This window comes from Cryptosporidium sp. chipmunk genotype I (genome assembly GCF_004936735.1).
Source record: "Cryptosporidium sp. chipmunk genotype I strain 37763 chromosome Unknown contig_17, whole genome shotgun sequence".
NCBI classification, from domain to species: Eukaryota; Apicomplexa; class Conoidasida; order Eucoccidiorida; family Cryptosporidiidae; genus Cryptosporidium; species Cryptosporidium sp. chipmunk genotype I.
The window spans coordinates 737,970-757,286 of record NW_027125614.1 but is presented as its reverse complement, the minus strand read 5'-3'; the positions used below and the strand labels follow the sequence as shown (position 1 = coordinate 757,286).

Below are 19,317 nucleotides of genomic sequence, written 5' to 3'. Positions count from 1 at the left end.
AGCCCGTATTGCACCCTAATACATGCAAAGGATAATTATACGTTGCTGTACGCGAGTGTATACTCTGTGAATAAAAAAGTGCATACATTAAAAAATCCTGGATAGAACAGACAAGCATATTGTGCATTTTGAATGCACTTGTGATAACTCTTGTTGGCAAGTAGTTTTTTTGTAATATATTAACGCTACATCATAAGTTTCGGCTTAGGAAGTTCTTTTACACAGGGTTTGAGCTAGCCTACTCTAGTGATAAACAAAGGGTGGCTTGCTATTGACAATTTTCAGAGCCATAATTGTATATTATAGGTGAGGCCAAAAAATCATGGTGAACATTAAAGTGAGCTCATCAGCAATAGCCCTTGTGGCTATTATTATGAACCCACTTTTTTCATTTGCATTCAAGTCAAGTAACCGATTGGAGATGAGAATTGAATCATCTGGTGCAGTTTCAAATGAGAAATTTGTAATCCCATCTCTCCCTTCAGATTTGGACCCAGTGACTTTCTTGCTTGTAGACTCTACAGGTAAGAAATTTAGCCCATATACTGGCAAACATGCTGATGCATCAACAACATCTAATGCTTACAGTGCACCGTTCGACTTGGATGTTAGCGGAGTTCCAATCGAGCCAAATACAAGAAAAATGGTTGACCCAGTTTCTTTAATGCTTTTTGATAACAGCACTGGTGTAATTTACGATCCAAATACAGAATCTATCTTGGAAGGTTCAATTGCAGGTATTAGAAGCGAATCTTGTATTACAAGTGAACTTAACTTTACATCTTCTACTGGATTTTCAACTGACCCATCAATGAATTGGCCAGTAAGTATTACAAATGGTGAACTTAAAGACCCAAATAAGCAAGCAACCATTTCCGGTTCAAGATCTTGTGGATGGAAACATGGCTATAGTGTTGATTCATCTACTGGATTTAGAATAGATTCAGCAACTGGTCTTCCAACTGATCCATACTCTAATTGCCCATTCAACCCTGTGAGCGGAAATTTGGTCAGCAGATCGACTGGTACTAGTATTGCAAACAGTTATGCAGGTGTTTATCGTTCTAATGAAACTAAGACCACCGAACCTGGAGCAAACACTAATTTCTTGTTGGTAGATCCTAAGATCAATGCTCCTTGTAATTCTGAGAACTCTTTTGAAAAAGGTCAGATATTTGATATGAATAATAAGGTTTATATTCCATTTACTAAATGTGTTGGTGTAAAACACACAACAACGACAACAACAACTACAACCACCACCACCACAACAACTACTACTACCACAACTACTACCACAACAACTACCACCACCACAACAACAACAACCACAAAACCAACAACAACAACAACAACAACCACAAAACCAACAACAACAACAACAACAACAACAACAACCACAAAACCAACAACAACAACAACAACAACCACAAAACCAACAACAACAACAACAACAACTAAAACAACCACAACAACAACGACAAAAACAACAACCACAACAACCACAACCACAACTACTACCACGACTACTACTACTACTACCACCACAACAACTACTACCACGACTACTACTACTACTACTACTACTACTACTACTACTACTACTACTACCACAACAACAACAACAACTACTACTACTACTACTACTACTACTACCACTACCACTACCACTACCACTAAACCAACGACAACAACAACAAAGGGAACAACAACAACTACTACTACAACTACCACCACAACAACAACAACCACTACTACTACCACCACTACCACCACTACTACTACCACTACTACTACTACTACTACTACTACTACCACAACCACTACCACAACCACTACCACAACCACTACCACTACCACTACCACTACCACTACCACTACCACTACCACTACCACAAAACCAACAACAACAACCACAACAAAGGAAACAACAACAACAAAGGAAACAACAACAACAACAAAGGAAACAACAACAACAACAACAACAAAGGAAACAACAACAACAACAACAAAGGAAACAACAACAACAACAACAAAGGAAACAACAACAACAACAACAAAGGAAACAACAACCACAACAAAGGAAACAACAACAACAACAACCACTACAACTACCACTACCACTAAGCCAACAACAACAACAACAAAGGCAACAACAACTACTACTACTACAACTACCACCACAACAACAACAACTACTACCACCACTACAACCAAAACTACCACTACCACTAAGCAAACAACCACTACTACTACCACTACCACTACCACTACCACAACCACAACAAAGGAAACAACAACCACAACAACAAAGACAACGACAACCACAACAACAAAGACAACAACAACAACTACTACAAAGGCAACAACCACAACCACAACTCTTAATCCAATTATCACTACAACAACTCAAAAGCCAACAACAACAACAACGACAAGAAGCCCGGATGGACCAGCAATAGCCACAACAACAACAACATTAAAACCAATAGTGACAACAACAACAACAAGGGCAACAACGACCACAACAACAACAGTGCCAACAACAACAACAACAACAAAAAGAGAGGAGATGACAACTACAACGACACCAATGCCGGATATTGGTGATGTAGAAATTACACCAATTCCAATTGAAAAGATGTTGGATAAGTACACAAGAATGACTTACGACTACAATAGTGGTTTGCTGTTAGACTCTAATGATGAACCAATTCCAGGTTCTCAAGCAGGACAAATAGCTGAAACATCAAAAATGTTCCCAACTCAAACCCACAAAGGTACTGGCTTACCAATTGATCCAATGGTTGGTCTTCCATTCGATCCAAAATCAGGTAATTTAGTACACCCATACACCAATCAGACAATGTCTGGTCTATCAGTATCGTATCTCGCTGCAAAGAACTTAACAGTTGATACTGATGAGACTTACGGTTTACCAATTGATACACTTACAGGTTACCCGTTAGATCCAGTCAGTTTGATTCCATTCAATCCAGTTACCGGTGAATTGTTTGACCCAATCTCAGATGAAATTATGAATGGAACAATTGCAGGTATTGTTTCTGGAATCTCCGCTAGTGAATCATTATTATCTCAAAAATCAGTTCAAATCGACCCAGCAACAAATATGATTGTTGGTGAATTTGGTGGATTAGTTAATCCAGCAACAGGAACAATGATTCCAGGTTCTTTAGGTCCATCAGAGCAAACTCCACTCTCTCCCGAAATTGAAGATGGTGGTATTATTCCTCCGGAAGTGGCAGCAGCAAATGCTGATAGATTCAAGCTGTCTATTCCTCCAAGCGTACCAGAATCAGTTCCAGAGAAGGATCAGAAACTCGATTCTATTTCTGAATTGATGTATGATATCGAATCTGGTAGACTTATTGGCCAAGTATCAAAGAGACCAATTCCAGGTTCAATTGCTGGTGACTTAAACCCGATATTGAAGACACCAACACAAACTGATGGTGTGACTGGTAAGCCAATCGATCCAACAACAGGTTTACCATTCAATCCATCAACAGGTCATTTGATTAACCCAACAAACAATAACACTATGGATGCTTCATTTGCTGGTGCATACAAATATGCATTATCAAATGGTATTAAGACTGATAATATTTATGGTTTACCAGTAGATATTACAACAGGTTTACCAAAGGATCCAGTTTCTGATATTCCATTCAACTCAACAACTGGCGAGTTAGTTGATCCATCAACAGGAAAACCAATTAACAATTCCACTGCTGGCATTGTTAGTGGAAAGCCAGGTTTACCACCAGTTGCAGATGAAGAAGGTAATTTGTTTGATCCGTCAACTAACTTACCAATAGACAAAAACAATCAATTAGTTAACCCAGAGACAAACAACACTATCTCAGGATCAACTTCAGGTACCACAAAACCAAAGCCAGGAAATCCAGTTAGCGGCGGTGGTATTGTATCTGAAGAAGAGGCCAAAGATCAGGCTGATAAAGGAAAAGATGGATTGATTGTTCCACCAACCAACTCTATCAATAAAGATCCAGTAACAAATACTCAATATAGTAACTCAACTGGTAACATTATTAACCCAGAGACAGGAAAAGTTATTCCAGGCTCACTACCAGGCTCTCTCAACTATCCATCATTCAATACTCCACAACAAACTGATAAAATTACAGGAAAGCCAGTTGATACAGTTACTGGTTTACCATACAACCCATCTACAGGAGAAATTATCGACCCAGGTACTAAATTACCTATTCCGGGATCAGTTGCTGGTGATGAAATACTTACTGAAGTATTGAATATTACAACAGATGATGTCACTGGTTTACCGATTGATTCTGCAACTGGTCTCCCAAGAGATCCAGTATCAGGACTTCCACAACTTCCAAATGGTACTTTGGTTGATCCATCAAACAAGAAGCCAATTCCAGGTTCACATTCTGGATATATCAATGGTACATCTGGTGAGCAATCACATGAAAAAGATCCAAGTACTGGTAAACCAATTGATCCAAACACAGGTTTGCCATTTGATGAATCATCTGGTAGTTTAATTAACCCAGAAACTGGAGACAAGATTCAAGGATCTCACTCTGGTACATTTATGCCACCACCTGGTACACCACAAGGTGAAAATGGTGGTATTATGACACCAGAACTGATCTTGGAATCATTGAATAAATTACCGTCAAACGATGAAGTAAATATTTCACCAAAACCAAGTACTGATGCTATTCCAGATAAACCAACAAATACTTGGTGGAATAAGAATTCTGGTCAAACCTACAAGTTGAATGGAGAAAAAACTATTCCAGGCTCTGTAGCTTCAATAATTCACACAGCTCTTGGAACGCCAACTCAAACTGATCCAACTACAGGATATCCGTCTGATCCATCAACTGGTTTACCATTCATTCCAGGATTTAACGTACTTGTGGACCCACAAACTAGAGAACAAATAAAGGGATCTGTTCCTTATGTTACATTGTATGTTAAGGAAAAGAATATTGTAACGGAACCTTCTTATGGTCTCCCAGTTGATCCAAAGACTGGTTTCCCAATTGATCCAATTAGTGGCCTTCCATTTGCTAAGAATGGTGAATTGATTGATACTGTCTCTGGTAAATATTTCAGTGGATCAGTTGCTGGATTCATTTCTGGTAAAGCTGGTTCACAGTCAAAATCAACTGATGAATCAGGAAATCCAATTGATCCAGCCACAAATATGCCTTATGATGCCAAGACAGGTAAACTGATTGATCCAGAGTCTGGCATTGCTATTGACGGTTCTACTGCAGGCATATATGCAAATGTACCTGGCACCGCTGCACCAAATAAAGGTGGTGTGATTCCAGAATCAGTTGCGGCTGAAGCAGCAAAGAAATACTTTGAAACTAATGCTGACAAAGAAGAGCAAGAAGAAGTTCCACCGCCACCAGAATCATCAAGTAACATTGCAATCCAAGCTGCTGGTGGTGCTTCTGCTGCTGTAGGTCTCGTGGCTGCTGGTGTTGGTGCATGGTATGCAAGCAGAAACAGACAAGATGGAGAAGATGATGATGACTATGCAGATGGATTTGAGGCAGAATATGAAGAAGAAGAGGAAGAAGAGGGTGATGAAGCAGCAAATGAAACTGTCGTTACAATTGAACGTGATTCATCATTCTGGAACGAATCTTAACCATAAATAAGATATTTCCAACTCAAAAAAATTCCTACCATTAAAATGAATGGTTTTCTACTTATTACTATCAAATATTACTACACTTGCTACATTTCCTATTGAAATATAATAACATTTACTAACATATTACTAATTAATAAATACTAATAATATTAAAAAAATCAAATATGATAGAAATTAATAAATCTTTATCATATTTAAAAAGAAAGAATTATTTCTTAATTATTCCGATAGCATATGTTATTCGTTATTATGTGAATGGCTATTTTGAATATTAGAATAGTTAGTTAGGATTTGTATATTGCTGCTATTAATGTAATGCTAATTGAAAAAAATTGATTTTGCAGATATCTTTCATATTTTTCCCGTCTAAATTTAAATATTAAATATATAATAATTTCTATAAAACAGAGAGTTTGTCCATCTAGACCAATCATAACTCGTTTTTGTTCTAATTTCACTAATTCTTTTTGTTTTCTACTAGTATATTTACATCATCTTTTCTTATTTTGATACACTTCTCTAGAATGTTAACTTTTTTTTTCAGTAAATTATTCTTTTCTTGCGAATCTTTAATTTTTTCAATAAAAATATGAAATATATCATCAATAATAACATGAACCTCGGAAGTGAATTTGATGGATTCAGTACTTTTTAAATTATCGTATTTGTTTTCTTTTAAAATTTTCATTCTGTCCAAAAGATAATCCTTAATGCCATTAATTTCATTATTTTCTTGCTTAGAATTTTGACTAGTTGTAATTGATAATTCTGTACTACTAGCTTTGTTTGACAAAACCTCATTCTTAGCTTTAATTTCTTTCAGACTTTTCTCTAGTTCATCTATGTAATCGTATAATTCGTTGACAGATGTATTTTTATTTGTTTTGTTTAATTCTAATTCTTTCCTTAGCTCGTATAATTCTAGCTCTGATTTGGATAACTGGTTAACTGTTAAAGTATGATTTTGATCAATTTCATTATACTTATTTGTTAACTTCTCATAATCTTGTTCTAATTTATTGTATTTAGAGCTCAATTCAGCTACAAGAATTTCTAAATTCACACTCTTACTATTAAGTTCCTCGTAAAGATTCTCAATTTCTGCCTTCTCTTTCGATATACGTTCTTTTTCAATGACCAACTGCGTATTTAACAAATCCTTTTTAATGTTTTTATTACAGATTTCATTTTGAAGTTGTAACTTAACTGACTCATAATCCTCTTTAAGCTTGGTTTTTTCCTCTCTCTCAATAAATAACTCCTTTTGCAATTGCTCAACAACTGATTTTAGTGGGAATTTCTCATCGCTTTTCTCTTTTAATTGAATATATAGAGCTTTTACATCATTCAAATATCTCTTTTTTGTTTCCTGTAAAAGATCCAAAATTTTTCGATTTTCGCTTTCCAAATTGAAAATTCGAGTCTCATATTGTTGCAACTTTTTTTTATTTAGATTGTTAGTATTTGTTCTGATTGAATTACTACTATTGCTTTCAAGTTTACTACTAAGAAAGTTGGATGACAATTTTGAATCAGACTTTTCTAAATTTGTGATCTTTAAGGTCTTGATCTTTCCTTCGCCTTTACGTAAAAACGTGTGTTTTTGAGGCTTTTTAGTGTTTATTGAAGAAATAGTTGGCCTCTGGTAGGATGGTTGGTCACTGTTAACTTTCAAATCTTCAGTAGAAGCATATTCTCTTAATTCATTGCGGATATGATCCTTATCCTGATCACTTGCTTCAAAGGTTGTGTTACTGGGGAAGATATTAGATACTTCACCTAAGTTCAATGTTTTCACAAAGCCTGACTCAATAAATTTTGGATCAATTTCTTCCCTTGCTTTATTACGATCAATTAAATCCTCAATAGAAGTTTTGTTTTCATCATAAAAAACTTCAGTTTGATTTTCAATATTATTTTCTCCTTTTATTTCTCTGACATTTCCTGCTTCAGTAATTGCTTTATCTGATTCTCCTGAGTTACTTGTTGGACTATTATCAAAAATATTTTGCAAAATATTTATTATTAGACATCTTCCATTTGCACTTGCAAAGAATAACTTTGTATCGCCTTTAGGACGAATTACAATATCATTTTTCTCCTCATAAATCATATTTCTATCTCGGAACCAAATAGTATCATCCAAAAATATTGCACATAGATGATCCAACAACCAATGAAAGGATTTGAAGAAATTATGACGATCAGAATACTTAACCATTGAAATGGCTTTCTCATGAAAATCATAAATAAATATATGCGAGAAATAATTCAAAGTACTTGGATCATGAAATTGAGGGGCTTCACAATCAAATATGATTCCCAAGGCAGCAAAATTATTCATGACTGAAGTTGTAACAATCTTATAATTACAATTTTCAGTACTACAAATGTGACTTTGAAAAATTGTATCAATCTCAATTTTTTTGATGTTTTCGTTTATATCAGAGTCAAAGCCAGGTTCATTGTTTAGAAACCAGTAGTAAAGATTATTGTCTTTGCATAGACATAAGGAAAAATTTACCCCTGTCTGTATTTCAATAATTTTGTCTGGAATATTTACCTTGATAATCTCAAGTTTAGAATCACTGGTTTCTTCAAACTCTGAATACTCAGGCAATTTTACACAATAAAGGTCATTGTTTGAGAGCAATACCAAAACATGGTTTGATCCACTCTTTATTTTTTTAATGGGAAACTCCCAATTGCAAAGAGTTTTTGGGTTCGCTAACGTTTTTTGATTTAGCTCGTTTGATTTTATGCTTTCGTAACTGAAAATCCAAATATAGAGGCTATTGTTTTCAGTTGTACATGAAATGTGATTATAACCACATGATAAATTGTGAACACACTCCTCAACAGATGTTACTGCAGTAGGATTAATTTTGACTTCACTTCTTCCAGTGATGGCTCCTGGCCATGGCCAACAATACAAATATCCTTGGTCGGTAATAAATCCAGCAAAAGTCTCACTAGAAGAAAGGTCAACGATATTTACATTACAAACAAACGCTAATGGCTGAGGCGACGTATTCACTGTATTGTCAGAATTTTTTAAAAACTCCTCATGCCAGACATAGAATGCTTTATTATATAAAGTTTGAGTAGATTCAGTATCTGCCTTCATATCATAAAATAATCATCATATTATTATCAAGTTATTAAATACTTGAACGAGAGTTTTCACACTTAAAATTAAAATTTAATGTCTTATAAGTAAATGCATGTGGCTATTAATTCCCGCCGACAATAAAAAGATTGTATTTATGCAATAGAAATCACATTTTTATTAATAGAAAAATAGAAGGAAAAATGTATTATATTATAATATAGCAGGAAATAGATTTATAGTTACTAGGTTTGCAAAGATATTCTAAATTATAGTATTAACTTCATTTTTTATTCCTTTAAGAATTGGACTCGAAATATTTTCTGATTTTTCAAGTAATTCTATCATATTTTTTATTTTAGATAACTTCTTTCTATGTATTTCATTTGACCTTTTTAACTTAAATTCAAGTATTTGTATTTGATCACATAAGCTAATATTAACTTGTTTTACATTTTCATTTCTTAATTCGTTATCACAAAAATTATTATCTATATAGAAGTTAGTATTTGACGACAGAGCAGTTAATAATTGAATAAGCTGCTGCCTTTCTTCTTTGACATATTCTATTTCAATATTTATCTCTTCTTTACTGGGAGTAAGATTATATATCGTAGATTTAAGTTTTTTGAATTCGTTTATATCAACTGGGTCCTCGCTGGCTAAAAATGAAGCAGATTCTTTTAATTCTGTAATAGAATCAAGCAAATTATCTAACTTTTCAAAGATTATGTTATTGTAACTTCCAAGCTTTAGTTGGTTTGCAATAGAGTTAACTTGATAATTTTTCTTGGTTCTTAGTTGGTTTACTAAGTTTTCCAAGTTCGAATTGATAGTTTTAAGTTCATTTTGCTTTGCAATGCTGAGCTCATAGTTTTTTCCTAAATTTAATTCTTTTATTTTTGCCTCATTAAGTTGAAGTTTCATTTGCTGTAACTCATCATGCTTCTGGTAAATTATTTTGTAAAGTTGTTCCCTACTTAAGTTGATATAAGAATCTGTTTTTAGCTCGTAATTTGCAAATTTTTTTTCTACGGAAATATCTGAATAAATATTATTTTTTATTAGCATATTACTAGAGCTTTCGTCCTTAATGTTAAAGTCTAAACTATAGGAATTGTGGGTGGTCATTCGTTTTAATATATTTCTATTATTATCGAAATCTTCAACACTCAAATTAGAATTTGATCTATTAATATTTAGTTGCACTTTAATTGGGTCAGGTTCTGGGACATCTAAAATATTTTTATCTTTTATATTAATAGAGGATTCATTTGATGAATTGGGATAGGCACACGATAAACCGGATATAATTTCACTGGATGCAATTCTTGAGTTTTGGTTAACACCGAAACAATTTCTAGGACTTAGTGGATACATCACGCATTACCATATTACAATAAATTTAAGTTATGTATTAAATTTAAATTAAAATGTTAGTGGAAATGCTGATAATGTTTATGGCTATTATTAGGTGTGTCGACACAAGACCCATAATTATTTACGTATGGTCTAAAATACATCTTGTAAGATTGCATTTCAAATTTCAAATGTGGGGATTACTATAAAAGAGCAAATGGCAATTATCTGCAAATCTCAGGAGAGATAAGATAATTAGAGCTAAACCGTTTTCATTTCTAATTTTTTAATTTAGAATAACTCCTTAATATTGCGTCTATTATTAATTTATCTATAAATTAATACATGCGGAGTCGAAGCGCCAAAAGCTGCCGCCTTCCATATCGAAAAATTTATGGGGGAGCTGAAAATATTCTAAGGAAATAAAAGCTAAATGTACTTCCGTAGAATTTAAAAGATTAAGATTTACCGATAAGGATTTAAACGTGTGAATTATGAGTTCACTGAAAGAAAAGGTTCAATTTGGTAAGTTTCCAAACAAATACCTTATTCTTGCGTTAATTATTTCATCCAGATAAAAGGGCAGCAGAAGCTCTAAGTATTAGGGCAAAGTATCCAAACAGAATCCCAGTAATTTGTGAAAGATCATCAAGAAGTGATCTTCCTGAGATTGAAAAGAAGAAGTAAGTCTTCGCATTCTGTAAGAATGAAATAACATAATTTAGATTTTTAGTCCCAATGAATATGCTGGTTGGAGAATTTAAGTATATAATTCATAAGCATATTACTCAGTCTTCTAATACTCAAAACAGCGGCATTAAAATACCTGTTCCATACGAGAAGACAATATATTTATTTGTGAATAATACAATACCCAAGGCCGGCTCTCTAATGCAAGAAGTATATGAGCAATATGTTTCTGATGATGGGTTCCTATATGTAGAATATAGCTCAGAGAATGCATTTGGGGGATATTCTTTCATTATCTAGAGATTATAAGAGAAAAAAATAATTTGACTATATAAACTTATCATTCCTAGTCAATGAAGCTATCTAAATGCCGAACTAAGGTCATCATCACTATTATCGCTAAATTCTATAGACCCCATATTTTCTAATGAATGAATTTGATTATTCACCATTTTTTTCTCTTCAAAATGTTCTTCATTTATTATCTCTTTGTATTTTCTAACATTAAGGGCCTGGTTCTTAGGTAGATTACAAATTTTCCAAAAAATAATTCTCCCATCTTCACTGGCTGTAAGTAATTTCAGGGTTTGATTAGAGAATTGGCCAATATTTAGTACATTTTCTGGAACAATTGAGATGTAGTTGATTTTACCTGCGTGAATTGCATATGAAAAAAGTATAACTGGTGAAGTAAGTTCCTCTTTGATGTTAAGTTTAAATAGCGAGAAAACATCTGTACCACCAACAAATAGATATTCATCTTCATAAATATAAAGCGAACTAATTGTACCAATATTCATATCCGAAAAGAAGTTTGTATCAATACTTCGTATAGGTTGATTATCATTAATTGTACAAGCGGCTTGCTTTGGGTTAATTTCCATTCCAAAAATCTTGATAATATTCGAGTAAGCGACAACTAGGAACTTCTTACTTGCTACAATTGATGTAATAGGATATTGGCAATCAATTTGGGAGTTGAAATTTGTGATTAGGTATGGTGGCTGGCTAATCATATCTAAGACTATTAGTTGCCCCGATGATGTACCGAAAAAGCCCAACCTGCCAAACTCATTTTCTAAATAACATGACATAACTCTAGAACCATTTACACGTTTATTCAAGTTCCCACCAGAAATAATTTTCATTTGGTCAAAACAAAACAAACGGATACTATTGTCTATTCCAACTGAAAGAGTGTATTTGTGTTTAATATTACAATCAGTTGAAAACGTTGAGTAAACAAAGGCAATTGGAGAACCATGTAGCTGTATTCTGTTTGGCTTAATGCATTCACTTAAAACAAGGGGACTATTATTTCCAGATGCTATCCTTGATTTTAGCCGAGAAAATACACCTTCGAATACATCTATGGTTCCATGTTCTGAAAAAATGCAGAGAGAATCTTTTTTCGAGATATATACAATATTTTTGCACTTGTATGGAAAGCCAGAGTGAATTAAACAACAAAATTTTGAAGAATCGATTGTGTTGGAGTTGCACAAGTTGTGGAAGGCGTTAGTAATTGTATCATAGTCCATATTAACTGAGTGGTAGGACGTAGTCTTTGAGGAATATGGCTGTAAACACCAAACAAAAATTGATCCAGTTTCTTCTGAATCTATTATACTCCAAACTCTCCCCAATCTTGAGAGAGAAGAGTTTTCTTGATGTGAAATAAACATTAGTGGTGCAGATAATAAATCGGAGTCACTAATAAAAATTCCGCTCACTGATTGTCTGATCGATGCAATATCTGCCATTACTTCTATGTTTACAAGTTTTTTCATAATTTGAGGATTGTTTTCAGAGTTTGGAAACTCTAAAAAATTCATAAATAACGGAGAAAGTACTACATCGTGCCTTGAAATTAAGTTTGTAAGGTAAGACTGTAACCCTTTCATTCGCTCATTAATAAAGTTCAAATCCTGATTTTTTGTAAACAGCGTTTTAGGAGGAAGAGAAGGGAGTAGGCCTAATCCCCTTTCAACTAGTAGGCTTTGTAGTAATGCAAATTCACTAAATCGCTTTTGAACTTCATATTTGCCGTTTTGACCACAAACTAAAATCCTATATAAAACTTTTCCATCCACAGTTTTCCAACCAATAATTTTTGTGGAGATACCAAAATCATTCATCTTTCATTTTTTATTATAGTTCAAATATCAATTTTCAAAATTTGTTACATAATCAATCTTAAACCTGGTAATTAATTTCAATTCCTAATTTTTATGCATTAATGTTAAAATACTTTAAAATCAAAGTTGATCGTGTGTGTGGGGGGCAAAACACTAATTAATAATTTATTTCCAAAAGCCCTTTTCGAACATTTTGACCGCTTTGGTATTTAAATGTTGGTTTTCTGAAGATTGTTAATATTTGTTATTTAACTCCAAAATAATGTACATGACCTCTGTATTCATGGCTTACGTATATCTTTAATATTTTCTTGTCAAATGTTGTTGCAATGTTTCATTCCATTGATATTAACTAGCTATGAAAATACTCAAATAACAATTATATAGTTCATTTTAAAAACCTGTATCACCAGGTAATAATATTATTGTTTTTTTTGTATTTAAATAATATTTTACTTATATGGCTTATTCAACTTGTGTTGAATAACAGGTATTAAATAAATAAGTATAATCAATAGTTTAAGAAATTCTAAGAACAAAAATAATTATTAAATCATTGAGTTCAATCGTAAGATATAAACTACGAGATCTACACAAATAAATATTTAAAAAATGTTTCATAAGTACCTCATCATTCAAAATGATTCATTTAGGCTATCGAAATAGAAGTGCCTCTCTCGAGCATAGCAAGTTCTGAATGTTAAGTAATTTGAATAAAACATCAGATTCACTGCTTAGAATGAAGATTCTTGCAGAAAACGATATTAATATAATTTTTACTTAAATGACCATTTATTATTTACTAAAAAATATTACCGCAAAAAAAAAAAAAGTGCAATAAGAAGAAATTCTATTTTGTCAAAATAAGAAAAATTAAATTTATTATCTATACTAATATTTTTAGAAATGGCAATTTTTAAGTCTGGATCACCTGCAGACCTTAGAAAGTTCATTGACAAACAGTTGTATAGTAAGTTTGCATTCAAACATTTGTTTATGAATTTAAAATAATTTTTAGTTAAATTAAATGGAAATCGCCAAATTATTGGTAGTCTGCGTGGGTACGATAACTTTATGAACCTAGTGCTTGAAAATACAACTGAAGTATTAGATTCAACTAAAAAAAGCATTGGGACTACTGTAATTAGAGGGAATTCAGTAATTATGTGGGAATGTATTGACAAGGTAAAACTATAGGAATAAACAAGCTATAATTAAATAAAAACTATATAACTATCATGCAAATAATAGGCTAAACATTAATTAGAGTTAGTTTATATTTAGGAAAATTGTAGGAAAATCTGAATAATTCACCTATATTAACTCGTCACCTTTTAAATTCCAGATTTTGATAGTTTTATCGCACTCTCCAGTAATGAGAATAGATTCTTTCCTATCAAGTTTACAGTCTAAAATGGAATTTTCAGCTTCAACAGAACCTGGTTGTATGGTGCTCTGTATTGTATCATATAAAGTACCAGTTTCATAGTCCCAAAAATGAAGTAGACCATTATCACAACCTGCAAGTATAATTGAGTTATTCTCTTGAGACTTGATTGCTATAGTATTAATAATTGACTGGGAAGATGAAAGGTCTTTCAAATAAGTTGAATTCTCTCCTTCCCAAATCTTTATGCAGTCTGCACCTGCCGAAAGAAAAGAATAATGAATAGGATGTTTAGCTAGCGCACGAATAGGCTTAATATGACGTGTAAGAATGTCTCTCGACTTACCAGCAACAATATCCCATGTTCTTATGGTCCTGTCGTAACTTCCAGATATTAGTTGAGGCTCTATGGATTGCATGAGTATCGAGGATATTGCTGCTTTATGATTCTTAAATAAATGTATTGATTCTCTGGTCCGAATATCCCAAAGCACAACACTTCCATCCCTTGATCCTGTGGCCACAATATCCAAGCGTGGGTGAATATCCAAGCAATATATTCCAGATGAGTGTCTTGCATAATTTCTGACTATTCTATTTTGTTCAAGGTCCCAGCATTTCATAGTTTTATCTTCACTACAACTAAATAAAAAAGGGTGTCTTTCACTAAACAAAACTTTTCTTACCGCAGCAACATGGCCTGTCAAAGTAAGTTTCAATATTCCAGAGCTAAGATCCCAAAATTTGATGAGTTTGTCTGTGCTTCCAGAAACAAAAAAGTTGTTGCTTGGGTCAATATCAATTGACCTTACCCATCCTTTGTGACCACTAATTACCTTATTCAATTTAAATCTGGGTGTCCATTTTATGCTATGGTCTCTTGATAAATAATTATTAATGTTGGAAATGTTTAATTCATCGATACGCTTTTTTTTAAATAACGGCGTTACACCATTTCCATATAAATTTAAAGAATTGCCTTCGAGTTCGGCTTTGTAAACACTTAAAGCATTGGAAGAGATTGATTTAGTAGCTTGATCGTCATGCTGAGAATTATAGTATTCATTACGAGCCTTTAACAGCTTGTTAATGTTCCCATGTTGTTTTGAAAGGCTGTTCCTTATATACCCTTGTTCTGATGAGAAGAAGTTTAGTCTATTTAGTACAACTTCTTGGAAAGAATCAGTCATCTTTAATACTGATAAATTCACTTCGAAGAAACCTTTTAATTATATTAATATTAATATTCCATCAGCTGCTGTCATATTTTTCTATTGAAAGGCGTATTTTCTTTAGAAAAAAAAAGCGTAATTTTAAGCGCACAATTAATTTATTATAATAATCAATTAGAAAATGGTTTTGAATAAGAATGATGCAATTCAAATCATAAAGAAATATCTTGAAAGTGCAGAACTCAACTCAAAACTCAGATGGGATGAGACAGCGAAGCTTTTTGGCACAGATGCACCCCACGAAGCGTTTAAGGTATTGAGCACAGGAGAAAAACGACAGTTGTGGTCTGAATATCAGAGCCAATCGAAACGAAGAAAAAGAGAAAGGGAAAGACAAGCAAAATCAGAGTCAATTAATACCTATCGCAGCCTGCTGAATGACTGGATACTTAGAAATCAGGGTTGCAATCGAATATTACTATTTCGTAACTTTGCAGAGGATCACTACAAGTCAATTTGGTGGAATAATATTGAGGACAAAGAAAAGGACGAAATCTTTCAAGAGTTAGTTGAGGAACACGAAAAAAATTTTATCAGAGCACTTAAGCCAAATTATAAAGAAAGTCTCAATTGTTTTTTCGAATTATTGAAATCAGAATCAAGTATATTTCCATCTTTTGAATCAAGTAATGTGGAAAATTCAGTGATTGATACTGGTGAAAATATTGAAAAGAACAATTTTACAGGATTTGGTATTTGGGAAGATATTCAAAAAAGATACGGGAAAGAGCAGTTGTTTAATAAAGTACATAAGAGCGACATAATAGATATTTATATCCGTTTATTAAAAGAAAAAATGAGAATTTATAAACAAGAAAGTTTAAAGACAGAAATTAAATTGTGTAATTATAGAAAGATGTTTTGGGACATAATTTGGAGTGATATACTTTCCGGAAAATTAAGTCCGATTACGAAGAATAGAAAAAGTTACTTTTTTACAAATTCAAAAATAAAGGATGAAAAAATCGAGGCATTATGCAGAGTGATATCAAAAAGAATCAGACATCAAAAATCTGAAAGTTACTTTGAATATTTTGAAGATTTCCTGAAATTTATTGGGTTTCATTTATCAATAAGAGGGGATCAGAAAGTCATTTTAGCTCTTCTTAAGCAACCAATAAATAATGGAATGGATTTATATTGTATTGATATGTTTGAATATACAGTGTATTTATTACAAAAGTTATATGATGTAATTCTCTCGGAGTCATATGCTTACTTTAAATCATCAGAAAAGGTTCAAATATCTTTTCAACAATTTAAAGAGATTACATATAGTAATAAGAATATTATGGATTTCAAAACGAAATATATACTTCCATTTAGTTTTGAATCTGTACTAGACGCAATATTGTATAAGGCTTATTGCGATGAATTTAAACACTATTCACTAAGCTCTTTAAAGAGAAGCTAGTGAGAAAACACGAATAATTGGGTATTTATAAAGTGATTATAAAAGTATGTACGGTTACAATAAATTTTTGACATTTCCTGGTAGCTTGGAAATGTTGATAGAATAAAAACGTTCTAATAAAGAAAGCATACTTTCATCCTCCTTAGTAATCAGGTTTATAGCAATTCCAGATCTTCCAAATCGGCCACTTCTTCCAATTCTATGAATATATAGTTCTTTATTAGTAGGTAGGTCATAATTGACAACTAAGTTGACTTGTTGTACATCAATACCTCTTCCCCATAAATCTGTTGTAATTAAAACCCGAGTTTTCCCATCTCTAAACTCTCTCAATATTTCTTCTCTAGTAATTTGTGGGAGATCTCCATGTACAAAAGATACTGTAAAGTGATTTTCCATCATTTTTTTACTAAGCCATTCCACTTTATTCTTTGTATTGCAAAAAATGATTGATTGAGTAACAGTTAAAGTGTCATATAAATCGCATAATGTTTCAAACTTCCACTTTTCTTCCTCTACTTGGACATGGTACTGCCTAATTTTGTCTAATGAAACCTCTTCTTTTGGAACCAAAATCTGGAGTGGATTTTTCATAAACTTTTGAGCCATTACCAAAATTTCATCAGGCAGGGTTGCAGAAACCAAAACAGTCTGAATTCTTGGAGGAAGGTACTTGTAAATATCATAAACCTGAGTTTTGAATCCATAATCAAACATTTCATCTGCTTCGTCAATTATTAGAAGCTTAATTTTTTTTGTAGCTAAATATCCTTGCTCTATCATTTGAAATACTCTCCCTGGGGTACCTGAGATGATTGACACACCACTACTAAGAGCCTTAATATCATCCTTTAGTCTCTTCCCTCCAATACATGAATGTGCCCTAATATCTAAATAATCTCCGATTGAGGTGCATACTTTTTCACTTTGCTCTGCCAGCTCTCTTGTTGGAGATAGAATCAGAACCTTTGGAACGTTCTCTTTACTCCTCGAGCAAATCTCCAAAGCACCCACAGAAAAAACGCAGGTCTTTCCAGTACCACTTTGAGATTGAATTATTGTATCTCTACCTTGTACTATTGGAACTATTGCTCGTCTTTGAATTGCTGAAGGAAACTCAAAGCCATAACTATATATTCCCCTAAGTAAATTATCCTTCAAACCCATCTCTTCAAATGTATTGTAAACCTTACACTCCTCTGAAGAATTATATACTACTATATCATTTTCAGCATGATTCATCGTTCCGATTATTTGTTGATCTTAATCTAGTTATATAAAAATTAAAATTAAACCTACCGCGTAAAACTTCAAGAAAAAAAATCCGAAAAAAAATATTTTTGTCAAAAATGTCACATTTTGACGGTAGCAATGACTGCCTCACAAAACTCCATATCAAAGATACAACAAAAGTATTCCCCAACACCTTGAATACAAAATTTTGTAACTTCCTGACAAAGTAACCCCCCACCTATTGAAGCAATTGGAGAAATTGTTTTTCCCCATGTATCAGTGAATGCTTTGTAGAGTTCGAGAGCTTTCTCAATATCAATATTGGGAGTAGTCTTTATTTCCTTTAATATTTCATCAATTTCGGGGTTGTATGATTTATTCATCATTGCTTTTTGATACCTCTCTCTAAACATACAAATAACAATTAGTATATAAGGGTGTAGATTTTTTACTGAATGCAGTCTTTGCTTTAATTCACTTATATTAAGTTCCAGAACCTCATCAAAAGTAATAGAGTTATTATTAAAAAAAAGGAAAATTCGAGTGCCAATTGAAACTGAAAAGAAAACAAAAGTATCTTTCGATTGGTACTTTTTACTAATATTCTTTGCCTTAAGCAAATTTACTTCCTCATCCAGGGAAACCACTATTCCAGTATAGTTTAAATTATTTAAGCAACCTTCACAAAGTAATTCAACGTCAGTTTCGTTTTGATTTGCAGTGTAAATCTTCGTCAAGGGGTTCATTTCCTTGAATTTATCTATACATACTATCCTCTGCTTACCAATATCTTCTTCTTCTAGTAGAAAATTACATGCTAGATCAGAACTACGAGTAGTCATATTATCCCAGACTGATACTTTAATCCCTGATTAAAAAAAAAAGAAATAATTTCGGAGATAAAATTAAGACTTGTTTTTAATAAAAACTTACCTGCCAAGACAATATTTTTAATAAATTCAAAGTGTATCGGGCTTAAACCTAAAACCAATAATTCGCTATTCATAAGTCTGCCAATTAATTATTGTAATAAATTATTGTTCAGCTTTTTATTATTTTGTCTTACTTTTTT

The 19,317-nt window shown here is 32.8% G+C and overlaps 9 protein-coding genes across 9 annotated transcripts; 3 read left to right on the top strand and 6 right to left on the bottom strand.

Moving 5' to 3' along the window:
* Positions 1-322: 322 nt before the first annotated feature.
* ELE39_001296 (glycoprotein) lies at positions 323-5,677 on the top strand (the record flags this gene model as incomplete). Its single annotated transcript, XM_067344335.1, has 1 exon — positions 323-5,677. The coding sequence occupies one exon, from the start codon at positions 323-325 to the stop codon at positions 5,675-5,677; it is 5,355 nt and encodes a 1,784-aa protein (XP_067200373.1).
* A 463-nt stretch (positions 5,678-6,140) lies between these two features.
* On the bottom strand, positions 6,141-8,810 carry ELE39_001294 (uncharacterized protein; the record flags this gene model as incomplete). The annotated part of the gene is made up of 1 exon (XM_067344333.1): positions 6,141-8,810. The coding sequence occupies one exon, from the start codon at positions 8,808-8,810 to the stop codon at positions 6,141-6,143; it is 2,670 nt and encodes an 889-aa protein (XP_067200371.1).
* A 246-nt stretch (positions 8,811-9,056) lies between these two features.
* On the bottom strand, positions 9,057-10,172 carry ELE39_001293 (putative coiled coil; the record flags this gene model as incomplete). The annotated part of the gene is made up of 1 exon (XM_067344332.1): positions 9,057-10,172. One exon carries the CDS (start codon positions 10,170-10,172, stop codon positions 9,057-9,059), a length of 1,116 nt encoding a protein of 371 aa, XP_067200370.1.
* Positions 10,173-10,645: 473 nt separating this feature from the next.
* ELE39_001292 (autophagy-related 8 atg8) lies at positions 10,646-11,141 on the top strand (the record flags this gene model as incomplete). Its single annotated transcript, XM_067344331.1, has 3 exons — positions 10,646-10,676; positions 10,726-10,834; positions 10,877-11,141. 3 exons carry the CDS (start codon positions 10,646-10,648, stop codon positions 11,139-11,141), a joined length of 405 nt encoding a protein of 134 aa, XP_067200369.1.
* Positions 11,142-11,200: 59 nt separating this feature from the next.
* Positions 11,201-12,979, bottom strand: ELE39_001291 (PX and WD40 domain; the record flags this gene model as incomplete). Its single annotated transcript, XM_067344330.1, has 1 exon — positions 11,201-12,979. One exon carries the CDS (start codon positions 12,977-12,979, stop codon positions 11,201-11,203), a length of 1,779 nt encoding a protein of 592 aa, XP_067200368.1.
* Positions 12,980-14,293: 1,314 nt separating this feature from the next.
* ELE39_001290 (pleiotropic regulator 1) lies at positions 14,294-15,556 on the bottom strand (the record flags this gene model as incomplete). The annotated part of the gene is made up of 1 exon (XM_067344329.1): positions 14,294-15,556. One exon carries the CDS (start codon positions 15,554-15,556, stop codon positions 14,294-14,296), a length of 1,263 nt encoding a protein of 420 aa, XP_067200367.1.
* Positions 15,557-15,719: 163 nt separating this feature from the next.
* Positions 15,720-17,012, top strand: ELE39_001289 (FF domain (phosphopeptide binding); the record flags this gene model as incomplete). Its single annotated transcript, XM_067344328.1, has 1 exon — positions 15,720-17,012. The coding sequence occupies one exon, from the start codon at positions 15,720-15,722 to the stop codon at positions 17,010-17,012; it is 1,293 nt and encodes a 430-aa protein (XP_067200366.1).
* A 54-nt stretch (positions 17,013-17,066) lies between these two features.
* Positions 17,067-18,254, bottom strand: ELE39_001288 (eukaryotic translation initiation factor 4A; the record flags this gene model as incomplete). The annotated part of the gene is made up of 1 exon (XM_067344327.1): positions 17,067-18,254. The coding sequence occupies one exon, from the start codon at positions 18,252-18,254 to the stop codon at positions 17,067-17,069; it is 1,188 nt and encodes a 395-aa protein (XP_067200365.1).
* A 110-nt stretch (positions 18,255-18,364) lies between these two features.
* Positions 18,365-19,087, bottom strand: ELE39_001287 (uncharacterized protein; the record flags this gene model as incomplete). Its single annotated transcript, XM_067344326.1, has 1 exon — positions 18,365-19,087. One exon carries the CDS (start codon positions 19,085-19,087, stop codon positions 18,365-18,367), a length of 723 nt encoding a protein of 240 aa, XP_067200364.1.
* Between the last annotated feature and the right edge of the window lie 230 nt (positions 19,088-19,317).